Source organism: Netta rufina (genome assembly GCF_964035555.1).
Source record: "Netta rufina genome assembly, chromosome: 12".
Taxonomy (NCBI): domain Eukaryota; kingdom Metazoa; phylum Chordata; class Aves; order Anseriformes; family Anatidae; genus Netta; species Netta rufina.
This window is the reverse complement of record NC_140135.1, coordinates 11,724,763-11,741,927: the sequence shown is the minus strand read 5'-3', so window position 1 is coordinate 11,741,927 and position 17,165 is coordinate 11,724,763. Positions and strand designations below refer to the sequence as shown.

Below are 17,165 nucleotides of genomic sequence, written 5' to 3'. Positions count from 1 at the left end.
GCCGCCCGCCCGTTTGGGAGCCGCCATCTTGCCGTACGGCAGCGCCGCGCGGGGGCTGCCATCTTGTGGCGGGCGGTGAGGGAGCGGCGCGATGGCTGCCCCCGCCCGCTGCCAGCCGAGGGCCTGCGGCTCCAGACGCACGGGGCCCTTCAGCGCCGTGGCCGAGCTGCTCGGTAAGCACCGGGAGAGGAGCCCGGTGCCTGCCAGCCGTGACTTTTGGGCTCGTTTTGTGTCGCCCACCCCCCGTATCCCTGCGGTGGGGGCACATCTGTTGGAGCCCAGCCGCCCACCAGTGTCGCAGTGTCCCCCCTGTGCTCCTGCCCTGTGGCTCTGGAGCTGCTCGGCCTCAGGGCTGGAGGAGATGTCCCCTGGCAGCAGCAGGGCGAGCTGCTGTGCCGCCCCCATGGCCATGGTGTCTGGGAGAGATGGGGTCAGAAACTGACTCGATGGAATTGACCGGAGGCAGGCAGGGTTGGGGAGGGAGGAAGGGCAATGAACCCGCTGCTTCCAGCCTGCTGCCCGTGGTTCTTCCTTCCCCAGACAGCGCCTCAGAGCCCGGTGGGACAGCTAAGCTCCTCTGCATTGATGTTGTGAAGCTCAAGGGTCACCTTTGTTTAACTTTCACGGATAACGGGGCAGGAATGACTCCTCACAAGCTCCGCCACATGCTCAGGTAACGAGCTACAAGTCCTCCTCACATCCAGTATAACGTGCACAAGCAGGGAGGACATGAGGTGCTACTTGTGGTGAGGAAAAACTGACAGAATGAGTGTTCTGAAGTCAGCCACAGGACAGCAGAAACCTGTTTTTTCCCGTAACTGCCTCTTTCACGTTTTTAAGAGGCTGCTGTGTTGCTGGCAGGTGCCCAGCCTGCACCTGAGGTCTCCTTTCTTGCTCTTCTGTCAGCCCCGCTTCCCTGTTCCAGGTGTCATCTGCATCTGCAGCATCTCCTTCCTCTCCTGTGCTTGTCAGATGTGCCCATGTGGACAGGGCTGTGTCCTGATGGGTAGTGATCCTCACACCAACCATGGTTGTCTCCTGTCCCAGAATTGCTGCTGCTACAAAATGGCCTGGCTTTGATCTTCCTTCACAGTTGCTCCTTTCCTAGCTTGCTCTGTAAAGCATGGTCATTTCAGGGCTGGAAGCGTAAGGGTTAGGACCTGGGTCTTTTTTTCCTCTGACAACTTGATTTGATATAAACAAAACATGAGGGAGCAAAGCAGAGAAACTAACGGTTCTTGAAATGCAGCACACGCAAAGTCCACAGCTCTTCAGAAAAGCAAATGGGTTTCAGGAAATAAAAACAAACAAACAAAAAAAATCAGGCCATGACCCCTTCCCGCCCTGTATTGTGTGGGAAGGAGGAAAGAAATGCCCTGGGCTTGGTAATTTTTTCTGTACTTGCCTGTGAATCGAGGTGGGGGAGGGTGACAGAAAGCTTCAGGAAACCTGAATGAGATACAGCAATAGCAGATGGAAGCTCCTTGCAAAATCTTTCGTCTGTGGTAAGAGAGCAGAAAGCTGGTGATAGTAAGAAGGCGGAGGGGGAAGCAAAGCTTTAAAAGCTGCTCTGGGGCAAACATGTAGTGGTCTAGGTTGAGATGTGGCAGATCCACACAATAACAGTCCGCTCCTTCCTATGCTTTCAGCTTCGGTTTCACGGAGAAGGCTGAGAAGAGAGACCTCCCAACCTGTGGATCGAACGGCAATGGCTTCCAGTCTGGCTCCATGCGGCTGGGGAAGGATGCCATTGTGTTCACCAAGAACGGAGGGGCTCTCAGCGTGGGGCTCTTTTCCCAGACCTACCTGGAAGGTGTACAGGCTGAGGAAGTCATCGTCCCGCTGGTGCCGTTCAGCCAACAGAACAGTATCCTTCCTCCCAGTGGCTGAGCTGCTACTCTCATCCAAAGGGGCACGGGGTAGCTGATTTTTTATTTTATTTTTTGTCCCCCTGGGGCAAAAGGGAGATAAGTGGAGCGGGCAGCTCTGTTCTCCTTGACCGTGTGGCTTCTAGAGAAAATAATTGTTACTGAAGATTCTGTGCTCAGCCTGAAGGCCATCCTGGAGCATACCCTGTTCAACACTCAGGAGGAGCTGCTGGCACAGTTCGATGACATCCCAGGCAAAAAGGGCACCCGCGTCCTCATCTGGAACATCCACAGGTACGGCGCTGGGGTGCCCAGGGAGGCAGCAGTGCCCCCAAGCATGGGAAGGAACTGATAGCAGAGGCAGCTTCTGGACAGTTCTTGGCCTGGGTGGTCTCGGGCTGCTTTTATCCAGTCTGGGTGCTGGAGGAACAACTGCAGGGGTTTCCCCCTCCTCCGTCGGGATGACTGAGTGCTTGGGATGTCCTGCTGTGAGTTAGAGATGGGTCTAGTTGTCTGTCACGCCTGTGCAATGGAAAACCTTCATTGTCTGTGTACCGAGACTGTTCCGAAGTGTTCTGCTGCTTTGGTGTTCTGTGCTGAAACGTCTAATTAAACAATTGACTAATGAGATCCGTGGGGCGTGTGAGATAGGCTGGTTTATCAGCTCCTCAGGAGATTCCCTCGGGACCCTGATGCGGAAGAGCAGTCTGGGGAGCTGATGACTGGAGGAGATTGTCCTTATTTTTGCGTCTGGTGTTTTTCAGAAATAAAGATGGGAAGCCAGAGCTGGATTTTGATACGGATAAGCACGATATTCGGTTAGCTGACTTCCTTGCAGAGATTCCAAGGAGAACGGGGCTGCGCTGTCAGGAGAAGGTTCAAGAGTGTGCTGCCCCGGAGATGGAGTACTCGCTACGGGTAAGTTGATGAGGGCTGGAAGGGAGCAGAGTGGCCTTTCCCTGAGCCTGCCATGCACATGAATTGCAAAAAACACGAAATCCAAACTAGATTTTGGGTTCATCTGGAAAAGATTACACGAGACTAGACCTCTGCCTCCTGTTTCGTTGTGCCGTCCCTTCTCCTAGGCGTACTGCAGTGTCTTGTACCTGAAGCCTTGTGTGCAGATCGTCCTGCGACAGAAGAAGGTGAACACTCAGCTGATCACCAAAAGCTTGGCGAACACTGAACACGATTTATACAAGCCGAGATTCTCTGTATCCTTCCTGACACCTTTTGGCATGGCTCAGGCCTTGTCTAGTGCAGAGAGGAACTCAAGAGTTAAATGAGTAGGGAGGCTGAATTATTTTCTTCTTCCCATCTCCTGGTCACCTTTGAGAAGCCAAGTCCTGATGTGAAGCTTAGAAGGGAGCTTTCAAAGCTGTTTCCACTGGAGCAGTGGATAACAGGGCTGAGGGGTCAGGCTGCATGTCAGCCAGTTCCTGCCGTACCCCAAAGGTAACGTCCTGTGGTAGGGCAGGATGACACGGAGAAGGGCTTGAGGCTTTTCCTGCCTGGTCAGTTTTGCTTTGAAAATACCTTCTAAAAGGTTGACGTGCTTTTGGAGAACAGTGCCCACAGAGCACAGACTATTTGTTATCCCCAAGTCAAAGCCAAGTGCAGAGAAAAATTTTCCCTTCACATCTCTCCCAGAAAGAACTTTGCATATATTTTTTTTCTTTTCACTTTGGTTTGAATTACGTCTGAGCATCTTTTACCCCCCTTCCTCCCACGTGCTTAACTGGTGGGTTGGGGTCCTGAATTTCTGTGCTTACATTAATATAAAAACATTGATCAAATATGAAGAATTTATTTGCAAGTAATTAGATACTTGCTTCAAAGGTGCTGTGTCCTTGCATAACCAATGTGCGTGAAATAACAGCTCCTTACGATTTGGAGTTTAAGGTCTGCTGTGTATGTATGAAGTGGCATTGTATCGAGAAGCACATGATGACTATGAACATTGCAAAGACATGAACTCCGACTTTAAGAAATAAGCAAATAAGAATGTATTTAGACAAAAAAAAATAATAAAATAGCTAAATATTTTAATCCTAATACCACAGTTCCCTATCTGAGAGCAGTCTGTCTGGAACTGAGTTCATGTAACTGTAGTCTGCTGAAGGTGAGCTCTTCCTCCTTTGATGGACTTTAGTGTCGTTACTAGTTGTTAAGATTTCTGTAGCCCTGACTGAATGGGCTTGTTTCGTTTTGTAAACACTGCTGCCTTATCTTTTAATCACAATTAAAATTACTAGTCATTAGTTATCGTGTTTGTGATATACTCAGAGGCAGCTTCCTTGCACAGATCTGCCTCTTCTATTATCAGGGCGATGTGAATGACTATCAGAGGTTTTATCAAAGCTATAACCGAAGCACATTTTGACTTGGCAGGAGCAAAGTGACTCCACTCAGTACTGCTGGATCCAGCTCACCTTCAGTCAGTTATGTGTTCTTATCTGATTGCTGGCTGCGTGCACGAGGTGGTTGTTAGTAGGCCGAGTGCTGTTTTCTTCTCAAGGAAAGGAGGTGGTGTGCTGAGGAATGCAGCGTGGGCTGCTCCATCCTGCAGCCTCTCTGGTGTGCTTCGCTTCTTCCTGTGGAACTCGTGCATCTCCCCTACTCCTTCTCTAGGGCTTGTTGTTTCTTTCTTCCTTGATGTGTTTTCCCTCAGAGCGAAAGGGTGAAGATCACCTTTGGATTCAACTGCAAGAACAAACACCACTATGGGATCATGATGTACCACAAGAACCGGCTCATCAGACCTTACGAGAAGGTGGGCTGCCAAAAGAAGGTGAGTGGCTGGGCTTGTCTTTTAACCCTTTTTATATGGGAGAGGGGAGGACGGGGCTTTGCAGAAAGCAGCCTGGTACCTACATTGCACAGTGTTCAGGGGTGAACTGAGGGACCTGATGTCAGAGGCCATGTCCCTAGGATCAGGTCAGTGTGTGTGTGTCTGGACAGGGCAGTTGTCCAGCTTTTAGTTAGCTAGGAACGTCCAGCTGCTCATTAATATTGCTGTGGCAATAGCAATAGTTCCAGCTGTGGCCTTGCAGCAGTAGCTCAGAGCTATGGCACACCTTGGAGATGGCCATCTTAGCCGTGAAGGTTCTGGTCTGTCAGTTTAGCCAGCATGTGCTTTGCTTTCTGGAACAAAAAGCTTCAGTATGTGCTCAAAATACCCTTATGGCATGGGGTTTGTACCTCATACATGCTGCTGGCCTGCAAGATGCAGGCCCTGGTGTTGCCATCAACCTTTGTATCACAGGATTTGGGGCATCTGCACTCCTCAAAGGGCTGCTTTCTTTTTTGTTGTGAGCACAACTGGCTAAAGCAGCTCTTCCCCTTGGTTTCTGACCCCCAATGCAGGGAGAAGGCGTGGGTGTGATTGGGGTAATTGAATGCAACTTCTTGAAACCAGCGCACAACAAACAGGACTTTGAAGAGAGCAAGGAGTACCGGTAAGACAGACCTTTGCCCCGGGGATGCTGCTTGGAGAGGGCTCTTCTGAGGGCTTTTCAGGCCTTTGTTCTGAGCACTGCACATATTCTCAGGTCTGTTTATTCTGAAGTAGCTGCAAATTAGACCATTTTTACTTTCTCTGTTATGCCTAGAGATCATGGAGAATTTGCCGTGGATGCCTGGTGCAAACATAGAGCCCTGGGTTGAGGAAAGGACACGGTGTCTGTGTTCCCTCAGGCCTGGCATCCATGCTTGTTCCCCCACAAGAGTCCAGCCTTGCAGTTGGACTCTATTAGGAACAAAATAGAGTTGAGTGGAGCCTGTGATCATGTGCACTTTAGCAGAGCTGCCCAATCTGGGAACAGACCTCTAAAGCCAAAAAAAAATAAAGTTGGATGCTTTCAGGTAGCCTCCAATAAAGGGGTGCAACAGAAGGAGGCAACATCCTCCCTCTGGGCACCAGCCCCTGCTCTCCTGGGGTTGCAGCACTTCGGGAAATGCTGCGCCTGGGGAAGGAGACTTGTGACAACTTTAAACTTGTGACAACTTTAAGCGAGACGGGGGCAGAACAGGCCAAAGCAGGTTTGTGCAGAACTAATCGGGGTGGGTCCATTTTTGGCAAGCGTGGGGTGGGTGACAAAGTAGGGTCAACCTAAAACCTGGAATTGCAAGCCTGAATCAAGACCTTGGGGAAGGGGGTTGTGTTTGCCCTGGCTGTTCGTTGTTCTGCCCATTGTGCCAGTGGGATTTGCCCGACTTCTTATGGAGTTCTTTCTTTCAGACGGATGATCTCTGTGCTGGGACAGAAACTCAACAACTACTGGAAAGCAAAGATGCAACAGATAAACTTGGGAAGCATGGATGCAGCTCGCGTAATAGCGTAAGGACCAGCTTGCCACTGCTCTGATCTTGTCCAGCATTAAAAGCCCTGTGTTTTCCTCAGCCAGCGCAGGATGGGGATATGCCACCGGGAGGGACAGAGGCTGTGAGGGGGTGACTGGACCTCTCCTTCCTATAGGGAACTGAAATGTGAGCCTGGGGAGTTAGGCCCTGTGGTTACTGAGGGGATACCACACCACGGGCAGGGTGTTCATGGGAGAGCAGAGGTGTGCTGGCTGCCCCAGACCATTCCATGGGCGTGCTGGGATTGCCTTGGGATCAGGTAAATGCTTGTTTGGAGCAGCCTTTCCCAGTGTTCTTTCTGCACTTGAGATACTCAGGCTGAGTGCTGGTTCTTGCAGAGACAGACCAGACCAGATATGGGTACAATGTGAGGAGTGTCTGAAGTGGAGGAGGCTCCCTGACAGAACTGACCTTACATCGTTTCCAGAGCAGTGGTTTTGTCATCTCCATCCCCTCCACAAATACAGGTAAGGGACTGGCAGGTTGAATCCTGAGTGACTTTTCTCCATGCCGTCACACATCTTTGAAATACAGATGTTTTTGTATTTTTGAAATACAAATGAAATGCATGAGTTCCTGCTTTCCCTCCACATACCTGTGAATATATTTCTTAAAACAGACAGTGTTAAAATAGGAACCTGTTTCAGTACATGCTTGCTATGGTCACTGTAACAATCTCTTTTTCCTGATGCATTTAAAATGAGACTGAGCAGCGGAAGCTGGGCCATTTAAATTAAAAGCACTTCTGTAGGAGTGGGTGGGTTTTAGTTAAATGTACTGATTGAATTACAGCCAAATGTTAACCCCGCTAATAACAAAATATGGTTTCTCGTTGAGATCTGCTGACCTATTGGAAGATAAAAAAAGCTTCGCCTCCTTGCTAAGGGTATCAGCTAAAGTGCTAAGCAGAAAGAACTGATAGACTGGGGACTGAGAGCAACTGTCTAGATTTTACTGAAGGAAAATCCTTTCCTCAGATGAGCAAATTCCAGAGTGCAGCCAGTTTAAATGGCTGGACTGCCTTTATCCATTGAAATTTGGCATTCCACAAAGATAAATAAGATAGCCTTCGTAATACTGTTATGGAAATCATCTGGCTTTGGAGGGAGAGGGTAAGTATTTATGGCATAGAAAGTAGATGATAAAGCCACTTTTCAACAGAGAAAGCTAATAAAGGAGTAGCTCCATTTAAAGCTGCTTGATACGTTAAAAGTCTGTGATCTGGGAGAGGAAGCAGCATAGATTACAGATGGCAGACAGCTCTTTGTCAAGCCACACAAATGGACTGTGGGATTTGTGAGTACCTTCAGAACAACCTGGTTCAAGCGAGCAATCACACAGCAAGGTAGTGGCAGAGCAGAGCAGGCAGCGAAGTTACTGTGGAAGGAGTAATTAGGATGGCCTAGGAGTACAGATCATTTCTAAATTAGGGTTACCATCTGAGGAGGGAGACCTAAGGATGTGTTTAACAGTTCAGTGAAAGCATCTGTGCACTGCTTGTGACTGTCAGAAAAGTGCTGCTTCCATTTATTTTTACTGGTTTTGAAGATCCGTGTATGCAGAATTTGTGCCTTGTGCTTCAGGACATCCCCGTGAGTGTACAGTGGGGCACAGGGGGAGCTTTCCTGCAGACTGCTGTCACGTGGCTCGTGACTGTGACAGTTTCTCTCCTTTGAAGCAGCTGCTATTAGTGGTCTACGCTGCCCACACTGGCTATGATGCATTCCTCTGTCAGCTCAAAACAAGCAGAACTGGCTGGCATACTGTATAGTGGGCTGAGCTCCATCTCGTAGTCTGCACTTTATTGCTCTTCATCTATGTTATTTTGTGATTCAAGTGGCTCTTTTCCATTTAGTGTTTCAGCACAGAAGCATTTAACTTCTTCAGTTATTCTCTCGATCCTCTTTTATCTGAAATCCTAAAGGATCAGCGATGTTGCTTCGCTGTCCAAACAGTGGAGATTTTTGGTGGGTGAGGGGAGTCAACCCCTTCTTTCACACACTCAATATGCTTGGCTGGTTGACTGCTCTTGTTGTAGAAGCTGTTTGGTGCCCGAGGAACTGGAACACAGTGATGAGAACAGCCCCAGATACAGACTGAAATGCATGAAGCAGTGAGTATATCCAGTTCTCCTTTGCAGCTCAGCTACCTAGAGCAAGGAGTGGGGAAAGGGAGGCATTGGGTGTCCCTGATGCAGCAGTGGCACATGGTTCTAATGCAGGAGATGTCTGCTGCATTCCTCCTTTATCCCATTCTTCTGGCAAAAGAACATTTTACTCCTCAGTATGACAGCAAGAAGAAACTTGCTTTTGTCCCTTCTGTGTTCTAGGGAGCAGAGTGGAGGGAAAAAGAGGAGAAGTTCATCCTTGTCTGAGGAGAGTGTGGAACAGCAGGTGAGGCAGGTGGGAGAAGGCTGCAGGAAGCAGCACAGGGAAAGCCTTTGTGCTTGATGCTCTAGGGCTTGGCAGGTTCTTACCCCTGCCTCGCTGTTCTCATTCCCCCAACAGGAGAGACACCAACACGTGATGTTGGAGCATGGTATAAAACGAGACCTTAATTTTTATCTGCCTACAGCTCAGAAGTGCTTCAGACTCTTAACAGGAACAGGGACCGAGGCAGTTCCTGACCCTGTCCTGTCACTCCTGCCTAGAAGAGGAGAAAGAAAGCAGAAAGCTTCCTGCTGATTTTTCTGGGGTTGCAGGACAGGTTCTGTGTGGCCGCCTCTCCTGTTTTCAGGTTAACTGGTTACATAAAGACTCTGATGTTTTGAATTCTCAGGAGAACTGTCTTTTGGACACGGCTGCCCAGAATGAGTTCTCCGGGCAGCTCTGGACACTGCAGCATGCCATCAGGTTGGCCATCCTGTAGGGACAGCTCCCCCCCAGCACTCACTGTAGCGTTCAGATGTATTCCTGTAGCCCTGCAGCTCCAGCCTAGTCCCTCTGTGTGCCTTCCTCCCAAAGATACCTTCATGTTGCATGCCTTCATGTCTTTTTCTCAGTTCATTGGAAGGGACAAACCTGGTAAGGACAGGGGATTTCTCACCCTCCTTCCCACAAACCATTTTTCTGCTGTGTCCCATCTCTAATAAACTTGCCTGGTGCAGACCATGTAGGCAAATGAGAGTCACTGTCAGAGTCTGCCCCGATTTGAGCCTTGGAGGGTTTCTGGGAGTACCTCTGTGCTCACTCAGGTTTGTCATCTCTTCCATCTTGCAGCATCACGTTCTTCTTTCTCTGCTTTGCTCACGTTTCCTCCACGACACGGTCATTTCATGTTACTCCAGGCGCATGGATGTAGAGGCAGCGTGTCTGCTGCATGTTTGTCTGTAAGAAGCATGAAGGCTCTCACTGCACAGCAGCAGGCGCTTTGTCAAAGCACAGAGGAGCTGACGCGCTGTTCCCAAATCAAGGAGAAACGCTTCTGCAGCCTGAAACACCGCCTGTGCTTCTGTGGTACAGGGTGGTGGGGTGGCAAGGGAGCATCTTACTTTGTGGACAGTGACTGCACAGATTTGTCATGAGTCAGATAACTGCAAGGAGGCCGGGTCGCAGCTGGCAGCTCCTTGGAGTGGTGTCTGTTGGGAACGAGACCGGCCCCTCGTTGCCAAATGGATACCAGAGGGACTGGAAACTGAGCCTTCCTGGTTGAGCCCCAAGGATCACTGTTGCTGGGGTGTGCTGATTCTAGTGCCTGTCTGGTGGAACCTGCTCAGAAGGGGCTTGGTTGTCCTGCTGCGCGTCTTTCCTCTTGGCTAAGCTTTGGTTTCCCCCAGTGCAGCTGATGTACTGAGGGCTGTTGGTTTACACTTCTCAAAGTTCATTTCTTCCCCAGGTGTCACCCCCTGCGTCCGTGTCATTGCCTGCTAAAACCAGCAGTTACACCTGCCCTGGGAAGCTGGAGCCTGAGGAAAAGTACGCTCCTGGGACTGGTGCCTTTTCCCTTCCTCTCAAAAAGATGACTGCAGTCCAGGGAGAAGATGGACCTCAGGAGCAAGACAGCTGCTTAACAGCAGGGTAAGTGGTCATAGGGTGCATGCTTCTGCCCCACCCGTGTTCTTTCTTCTGCCCACGTGTTGGGATCCATTCTGAGGTCAGCGTGGAAGCTCTCGGTGAGGTGCAGTTGTTGGAAGTCGTGTGCTGGCCAGAGCCAGTGGATCTGTCTCCCTGGCTGGGAGATTGGCTTGCAGGGCTCAAACTCTAATTCATGCTCCTGTGTCCTGACAGAGAAGGTGAGCAGGGAGGAACTAAGGGGGAGGATCAAATCGATGGTTTTAAATCCTCCAAGTTTCAGCTCAGCCAACGGCCTGTCCATGTCAGTGTTAACACCTTCACACCCCTTGGACTTAAATAAATTTCCATGTTGACAGTTCTCCAACGCCATGGTCAGTCTGAATGGCAGCTGATGTGGCTGCCTTTCCACTGCCAGAGCCGGAGAATTCAGCTCTAGGAGTTGCTCTGTACAGAGGGTATTCCATCCAAGGGAAGCTGAAGACCACGTGGCTTCCAGTACGAAAGCAGGTTTCTGGGGAGAATAATGTTTCTAAGTCTCACATTGTCTTAAAGTCTTTTTTTGAGATATAATGTATATATTTATATATTTTCGAATTATCTTCCTTACCCCCTCCTCTGCTGTTTGTAATTCTGCCTGGAAGTGCTGAAACTGTGCATTTCAGGAGGGAGCAATGTGGCCTTTCTCCCACACGGTGGCACTGCCAGCCTGTCTCTGCCCCAGGTGGCAGCCTGGCCGAAGGGCAGCCCTTCCACGTCTGCCCTGTACGGCCTCTGGGCTGCATCAGGGCAGTGCCTTTCCCTTCCTCAGTTTGGTTGTGTTACAAACACGTCAGGCATTTGGGGCTCCGACAGGTGCAAGATCTGGTTGGGTTTGTGACCAGACATGCTCCAAATGATTTTTTAGCTGAAGAAACTTAGAGTGACAGCCCGCTGGGAACAGACCTGCCTGGCGTGTGAAATGAAATGCATTTGGCAAACGAATTTCAGATGGGACATTTAGCACATTTCTGAGTTGTTTTTTCCAGGGACCACAGTTCAGCCCCACTACTGTCTCAGATGGGGGACAGGCAGTGGGGTTGGGTAGTAGGGAGCCAGAATCTTTCATCTTTTCAGCTCTGTAGGCCCGATGCGTCCCCTGCATGAAATGGGCATGGTAGCTACTAGTTGTAAGGGAGAGAGGGAGTGTGAGGAGCAGAGTGGTGTGAAAGACAGCACGAGTTGTCCTGAGCAGCGATGCCTCGTACTGGGCAGCAAACACCTGGCCAGGAGGAGGATTGATCCCCACAGTCAGAGCTTGCTCATTTGCTACAGGTGCAGCAGCTACCGAGGTCAGCTGTGCTACGAATGGGAGAGGCTCCTGCCTGCTCTCACCCCCATTTTTTGTTTTCCAGCAAGCCCAAGTTGACCAAAAAAGAAGAAATACCGGAGAAGGCTGAGAACATAGTGGTGGTTTCACCCCCAGGCCTGGAATCTCCTAGCCCCTACTATTTCTCTCTTCCAAAGAGCTTTGTGTTACCTTACCAAGACGGGGAAAACTTTTTGTGTAGAAAACAGGAGGATCTGAACGTAGGTGGCAGCTCGCACACTCGTGTGCTTGAAGAGCAGCCGGGCACCGGCCTTGCTGACGGTGTGCCACGCTGGGAGCGATGCTGCCTTGAGGCATTGCCCAGTGGCTCAGCAGAAGATCAGAAGACTGGTGTGATCCAAGGCGGGCAGAAAGAGCAAATGCCAAAATTGAAACCAAAAAGATGGCCTGCAGACGTGAGTGTTTGTGTAAATGCGTGCAGGAGCTCAAAGGACATGGAAAATAAACCTTTTTTGCCAGTTGTCAGTGTTTTGAAGGCTGCTACAGGTGGTGAAGCTCCCATTCAGCTCTGCCCCTTTGGATGGCAGCAGAGACTTCACAAATTAAAGGTGGAGAAAGCCCCAGACCTCGGTGATGGAGACAGAGGAGGAAAAGAACTGCAGGTCCTCAACAAACAGGAGCAGGAGGGCATGACAGAGCAGGAGGATGTGAGAAGAGCAGCAGAGAACATCTCTGTGGAACTGAAGAACATTTCTGTAGAGAGGGATTTGCTTCGGTGCAAGGTAGCGAATATGCAGCTGTGTATCCCTGCTGGCTGGGAGGGTGTCAGAGAAGGTGGGTCAGGGAGGAATAAGGAGACAGGATGGCTGCAAAAAGAATGCACTGGGCTTTTTCCTTGGTCTGCTGACTCTTAACTCTTCCTTCAGGCCTGGAAAAACTCATTTTGTCTTGCTGGTTGATACCATTCCTGTGCATTTCACATTTCAGGTGGAGGAAATTGAGCGTGAGAAGTGTTGCCTGAAAACAGAATTATTGGAAAGCCAACAGGAACTGGCGACGCTCAGACCTCAGAAGGTGGAAGGCTTGTACTGGAGTGAAAAACACACGGGTTACTGCCAAGCTGAGCTGCAGGAGCTGAAAGCAAAGCTGGCGAGGTCCACAGAGGAGAAGGCAGAACTGATGGAGAGACTCAAGGATACAAAGACGCAGTTAGAGGCACTCAGGGAGGCACAGGTTTCCTGCAGGGGCCCAGAAGAAGACGACGTGAAGAGGTGAGAACAGCGGGCTGGCCGTTTGTCAGTCCCCATCATCCCTAACGTGGGAGGAGAGGGCAGGAGTAACCGTGGGCTGCCATTTCCACGGGACCCTGCTGCCCTGCTACCCGTCAGGCTGTGCAGGTAACGGGGTCAGAGCCGAGGATCCTGCTGGCGTGAGGGGGTGGAATCAGCAGGTGAATCCAGATCATTTGATGAGGCTTCAAAGATGCCTTACAGAAGAGTGCTTTGTCCGTGCAGTGTCAGTGCCGCACTGTGGCACATTGTTGCTGGATCCCTCGCACACTGTTGGGTCTGTAATGGAGATCATTATGGGATGGAGCTGGAAACCCCAGTGCACGTGGTACTCCTAGCAGGGGAGGCGGCAGCTGTGTCTGATGGGAGGTGTCTGACTCCTCTCCTGGCTTTTCTTTTGCCCGCAGCCTCATGGAGAAACTGAAGAAGCTGCGTGTGAACGTCAGCTGGCTTCTCTCACTCATCGTTCCCCTCGTGGAGCTCCAGGATATTGACTTTGAGTCCGATCAGGTGGACGAGATCCTGCAGAACGTACTGGAGGCAAACCGCATGCAGCAGTAGTCATCTCCGCTGCCGCTGGGGCTTCTGTACATCAATAAACCCCTGGGTTCTTCACTCCTGCTCTCGGTGGTCATTCTGTGGGTCATTCCGCACCCTCCCCTGCTCTGACAGGCCCTGCTTTCTGCTCCCTGTCGCTGGAGGCTGGTCTCCCAGGGGCTGGGAGCCTGGAGGTGGTGTGAGCCGTGGGGATGGCACAGGCACGGCTCGGACACGGCCGGGGGCAGCGTGGCGGCGAGGATCTGAGCCCTTGCACTCGGCCTTGAGTCCGTGGTCTTGATCGGCCCACTCAGCAGCTAAACTGGGTCCCTGCCTGCCTTTTTCCTCCGGAGTGCATCTGTTTGTTTGTTAAATAATGTAGCAACACAAGGTTCCTTGAGCTAAATTTATCTCTGCGTGTAGCTATGGGAACAGTTGGTGGCATGGTGACGCTGGGGCGTGCAGTCAGAGCTGCGAGGCTCCGGGCTAGCGTGGCTGAGGCAGCTTCTTTCAGCAGTAGCTGTCCTGTGGGGGAGCTTCTCCTTTAAACTTCCTTTTCAGGCCTGCTTGGCTCTTTTTTAGCCAGCAGCACGACCACCCTTTTGGCTCAGGGAACTCAGAGAACATGGGGCAGACGTCGGTTTTGGGAGCAGGTAGGTATGATGCAGGAGAAGGGCTGCATGGACCAAAGGATGCTGTAGCTGCCCGTCCTGCCTCCAGCAGGCTTCAGAGGCAGCAAATAAAGGCAAGGGCAAGTGGTAGTCTGTCAATATTGCTTAAGCCTGTATTTATCTCCAGCTCACAAGCTTCCCAAATCCAATGTGGTTTCCTGCAGGTACAAAATGCCTGGCTTAAAGGAGCTGAGGAGAACCCCTCTCAAATTCCCGCAGTCAGTTCTTGCTGAAGGGACACATCCTTCTCGGGCACGTTCTCCTGGTGGGCCTGGAGGGCAGGGTGTGTGTCTGTGTGGCCAGCACACCGCCGCTCTTCTGACATGACTTAAGCACTTCATTTGTCCTGCGAAGGCGTGAGGCCACATGACAGAAACTGCTCAGGTGGTGTCACCAGTCAGGTGTTTGTGTTGCCTGAGAGTCGGGAGTTGAGCAACCTGGCTGTGTGCACACAGCGTGCCTCATCCTGCGTGCTGAGGACTTGGCTGCCTCCTTTTCCCCTGTGGCTGGGCTTGCATGCAGCACTGCACAACTTTCACTGTTGCTGGTGCAGGCAGGCAGGATGTTATCAATACAAGTGTTTTTTTTTTTTCCTACAGTCTGTAGGTATTGTGCCGCTGTCCACAATTTTTGATCTCCCGTCCTTCTGTTTGAGTCCTGCTCTGTGTCTAGCTCATGTTTCCAGATCTCAGATCTGTGTCTATGAGCTCTCTTGACATTTTCAGATTGAGCTGTCTGCTGGGTTTTCAGGTCAGTACTGCAGGTGGTAACACTTGAGTTTGAAGGTAGCTCCCTTATCTCCCTCCATTCATGGTTTGAAGGCAGCGTTTCTTATCTCCATTTATGTTTGCTTTTTTTTCTTTTTTGTTTTGACATCTTGCCAGCTGGTCCTCAAACCACAGGATAACACCCCCTGGCATTTTGTTTTCAATAGAGCTGTTGAGGAGATCAAATCTCCACTGGGATATCACAGTGAATTGAAGGTTCCTTTCACAGCGTTTGGGACGCTTGCATTAATTTTACAGTTGCACGAAGTGCAGTTTTGCATAGCCAGAGAGATCGTGGGGAGCTGTCATGCTTCTGGCTGTGCTGGGAAGTTTTATACCATAAGCGAGTCATCCTTTGAATCATCTGCCGTGGGAAGGGGAAGAGACGGAGCTTTATTTTCTTCTCCAAAGCTGCTGCTAAAGCGGGAAATGTCTACACCTCCTTTCGGCTTGATCTCCACATGTGTTAGCTAGTAATCTTGGTTGCTGCTGCTCTTTGCATCTTTTTTATTCCCTCCCATTATAGCTAGCTCTGGGATCTGAAGTTTATTCCTAATAGTACTTGACCTTATTTCTTTAGGAGATTATTTACAGACATCCCTGATGTTTGTCGTGCCGTGTGTGCCTGTACCCTGTCTCCAGGACCTTGGCTGCTGCCGTGGTGGGAGCCGTGGCAGAGCCTGCACAGCTCAGAGCTGCTCCTGTTTAATTCCTGCCGCCCAGGGAACGCAGCCCATACTCGCATGACATACAGAAATAAGGCGCTTGGGCGTTAGCAACAGGAACGAGCTTTTCTGAATGAGGAGGTGGTGAGGAAAGGGCAGCTTTGATGCAAGCATCGATCGGCAGAGATCCGTGCGCCTACAGAGATGTTTAACAGCCTGTGAGCAGTTAGCGGGTTTCGTACTCTCACCTCTGCGTCTCGCATTACCAGCAAGGCAAAATACAGGCTCTCCACGGTGATACGTGGGTCCCTGACATTTCTCGAGCTGCTTTGTTTTCCTCGGAGGAAAGAAATCACGCAGAACATGGTTGCGCGAGGGAGCGTTTCCGAAATGGATGCAACTTGGCAAACAGTGCAGCTGTTTATTTTCCCTTAGATAAGCTGATATCAAAGTACCTGATTTTGAAACTTGGCACTTCCCTCCTGCATCTCCGACAGCACGCAGCGTAGCGCCCGTGCCAACAGCTTGCGATGCCGTAATGGTTTGGGGGAATTAAGTTGTGTGGTGAAGATAAATCCTTACTGCAGGTGAGGAGGTCAGTGAAGCATCTCAAAAGATAAGACCACTTGGCAAAGCTTCCTCTTCCTGGAGTGCTCCAGGTCCTCCCTGGCAGTACCATGCCGTGTCTCTTGGAGCCTTGGAGCTGCAGCAGGCGGCCCTGGCGAGGCTCTGGAGGAACCCAGCCTGTCCTGCGAGGCGTGCGGGTGCCCTGCTCCATCCCCCCCGTGAGCTGGGAGGCTCAGCGCTGCGTTTCGTGGGCAGCTTCCCTCTGTTTTACAAAGATTTCCCGTGGGAACGGGTAGCTCAGGGACAGCCGAGGATAAACTCGTCTCTTCCGACATGGCGGAGCTGCCATCGGAGTGCCTGAGGGTGGGATTATTCCCCTTGTCAGACTTTTTCTTAGCCAGGAGTCCCGGAGCTGGGGGAATTAGCTGCACCTGCCTGTGCTCTGTGCAGCAACAGCTGTTTGCAGCTGCAGACTTACAACTTAGGGACATTGTAAGTCTGGGAATGCAACAAGGGGACAGTCCCCAGCCCTGCGGTGCCCGCTGTCCTTGCCTTGCAAAGGAGGAGTTAATTATTCCTGCCACCTTATTCCTGCCTCTTATCGGTGCCCCCTGCCCCAGGTGCCGGCAGGGAGATGGAGAGAGCAGCCTCGCGGCCTGGCACCACCGTGGCAGCGAGGTGGGTTGGGAAGAGCAGGAGGCCAATGAGGAAATGTGCCACGGCCGGAAAGGTAGGGCTGATCAGAGATTAATTGATCTCTCCCCCGCACGCTGACGGCTGTCCCCTGGCCTCTGCTGCAGCCAGGGGAAAACTGAAAGGCAAAGGGCAGCGTGGTCGTCCCAGTGCAGCCTTCCTGGAGCGGCTCAAAGGGCATGGGGGCATCGAGGTTGTGGATCCAGTGGTGGCCTTGGCTCTGTGACGCCTGCAGACCTCTTGGGTGTCTCAGAGGCTTGGAAGAGCTCTCTTCTTGCTTCCACCCACCCTTTAAAAGGAAAAGGGCTGAAAATTTGGGTAACAATACATCCGTTGTGGCAATCTTGGGAGTGTCTGCCAGGTGTAGCTGGTGTTGTGGGACTTTGCTCTGATGACCTGAAGAAACTTAAAGGTTTTCTAGGGAAAC

General features: G+C 51.0%; 1 protein-coding gene across 1 annotated transcript; it reads left to right on the top strand.

Moving 5' to 3' along the window:
- Positions 1 to 91: 91 nt before the first annotated feature.
- On the top strand, positions 92 to 16,964 carry MORC4 (MORC family CW-type zinc finger 4; the record flags this gene model as incomplete). Its single annotated transcript, XM_084294262.1, has 20 exons — positions 92 to 173; positions 541 to 673; positions 1,650 to 1,867; positions 2,015 to 2,162; positions 2,633 to 2,786; positions 2,954 to 3,082; positions 4,540 to 4,659; positions 5,235 to 5,326; positions 6,109 to 6,207; positions 8,269 to 8,343; positions 8,560 to 8,623; positions 8,967 to 9,094; positions 10,106 to 10,246; positions 11,635 to 12,331; positions 12,537 to 12,820; positions 13,246 to 13,395; positions 13,937 to 14,028; positions 15,748 to 15,751; positions 16,666 to 16,775; positions 16,846 to 16,964. 20 exons carry the CDS (start codon positions 92 to 94, stop codon positions 16,962 to 16,964), a joined length of 3,039 nt encoding a protein of 1,012 aa, XP_084150388.1.
- Positions 16,965 to 17,165: the final 201 nt, after the last annotated feature.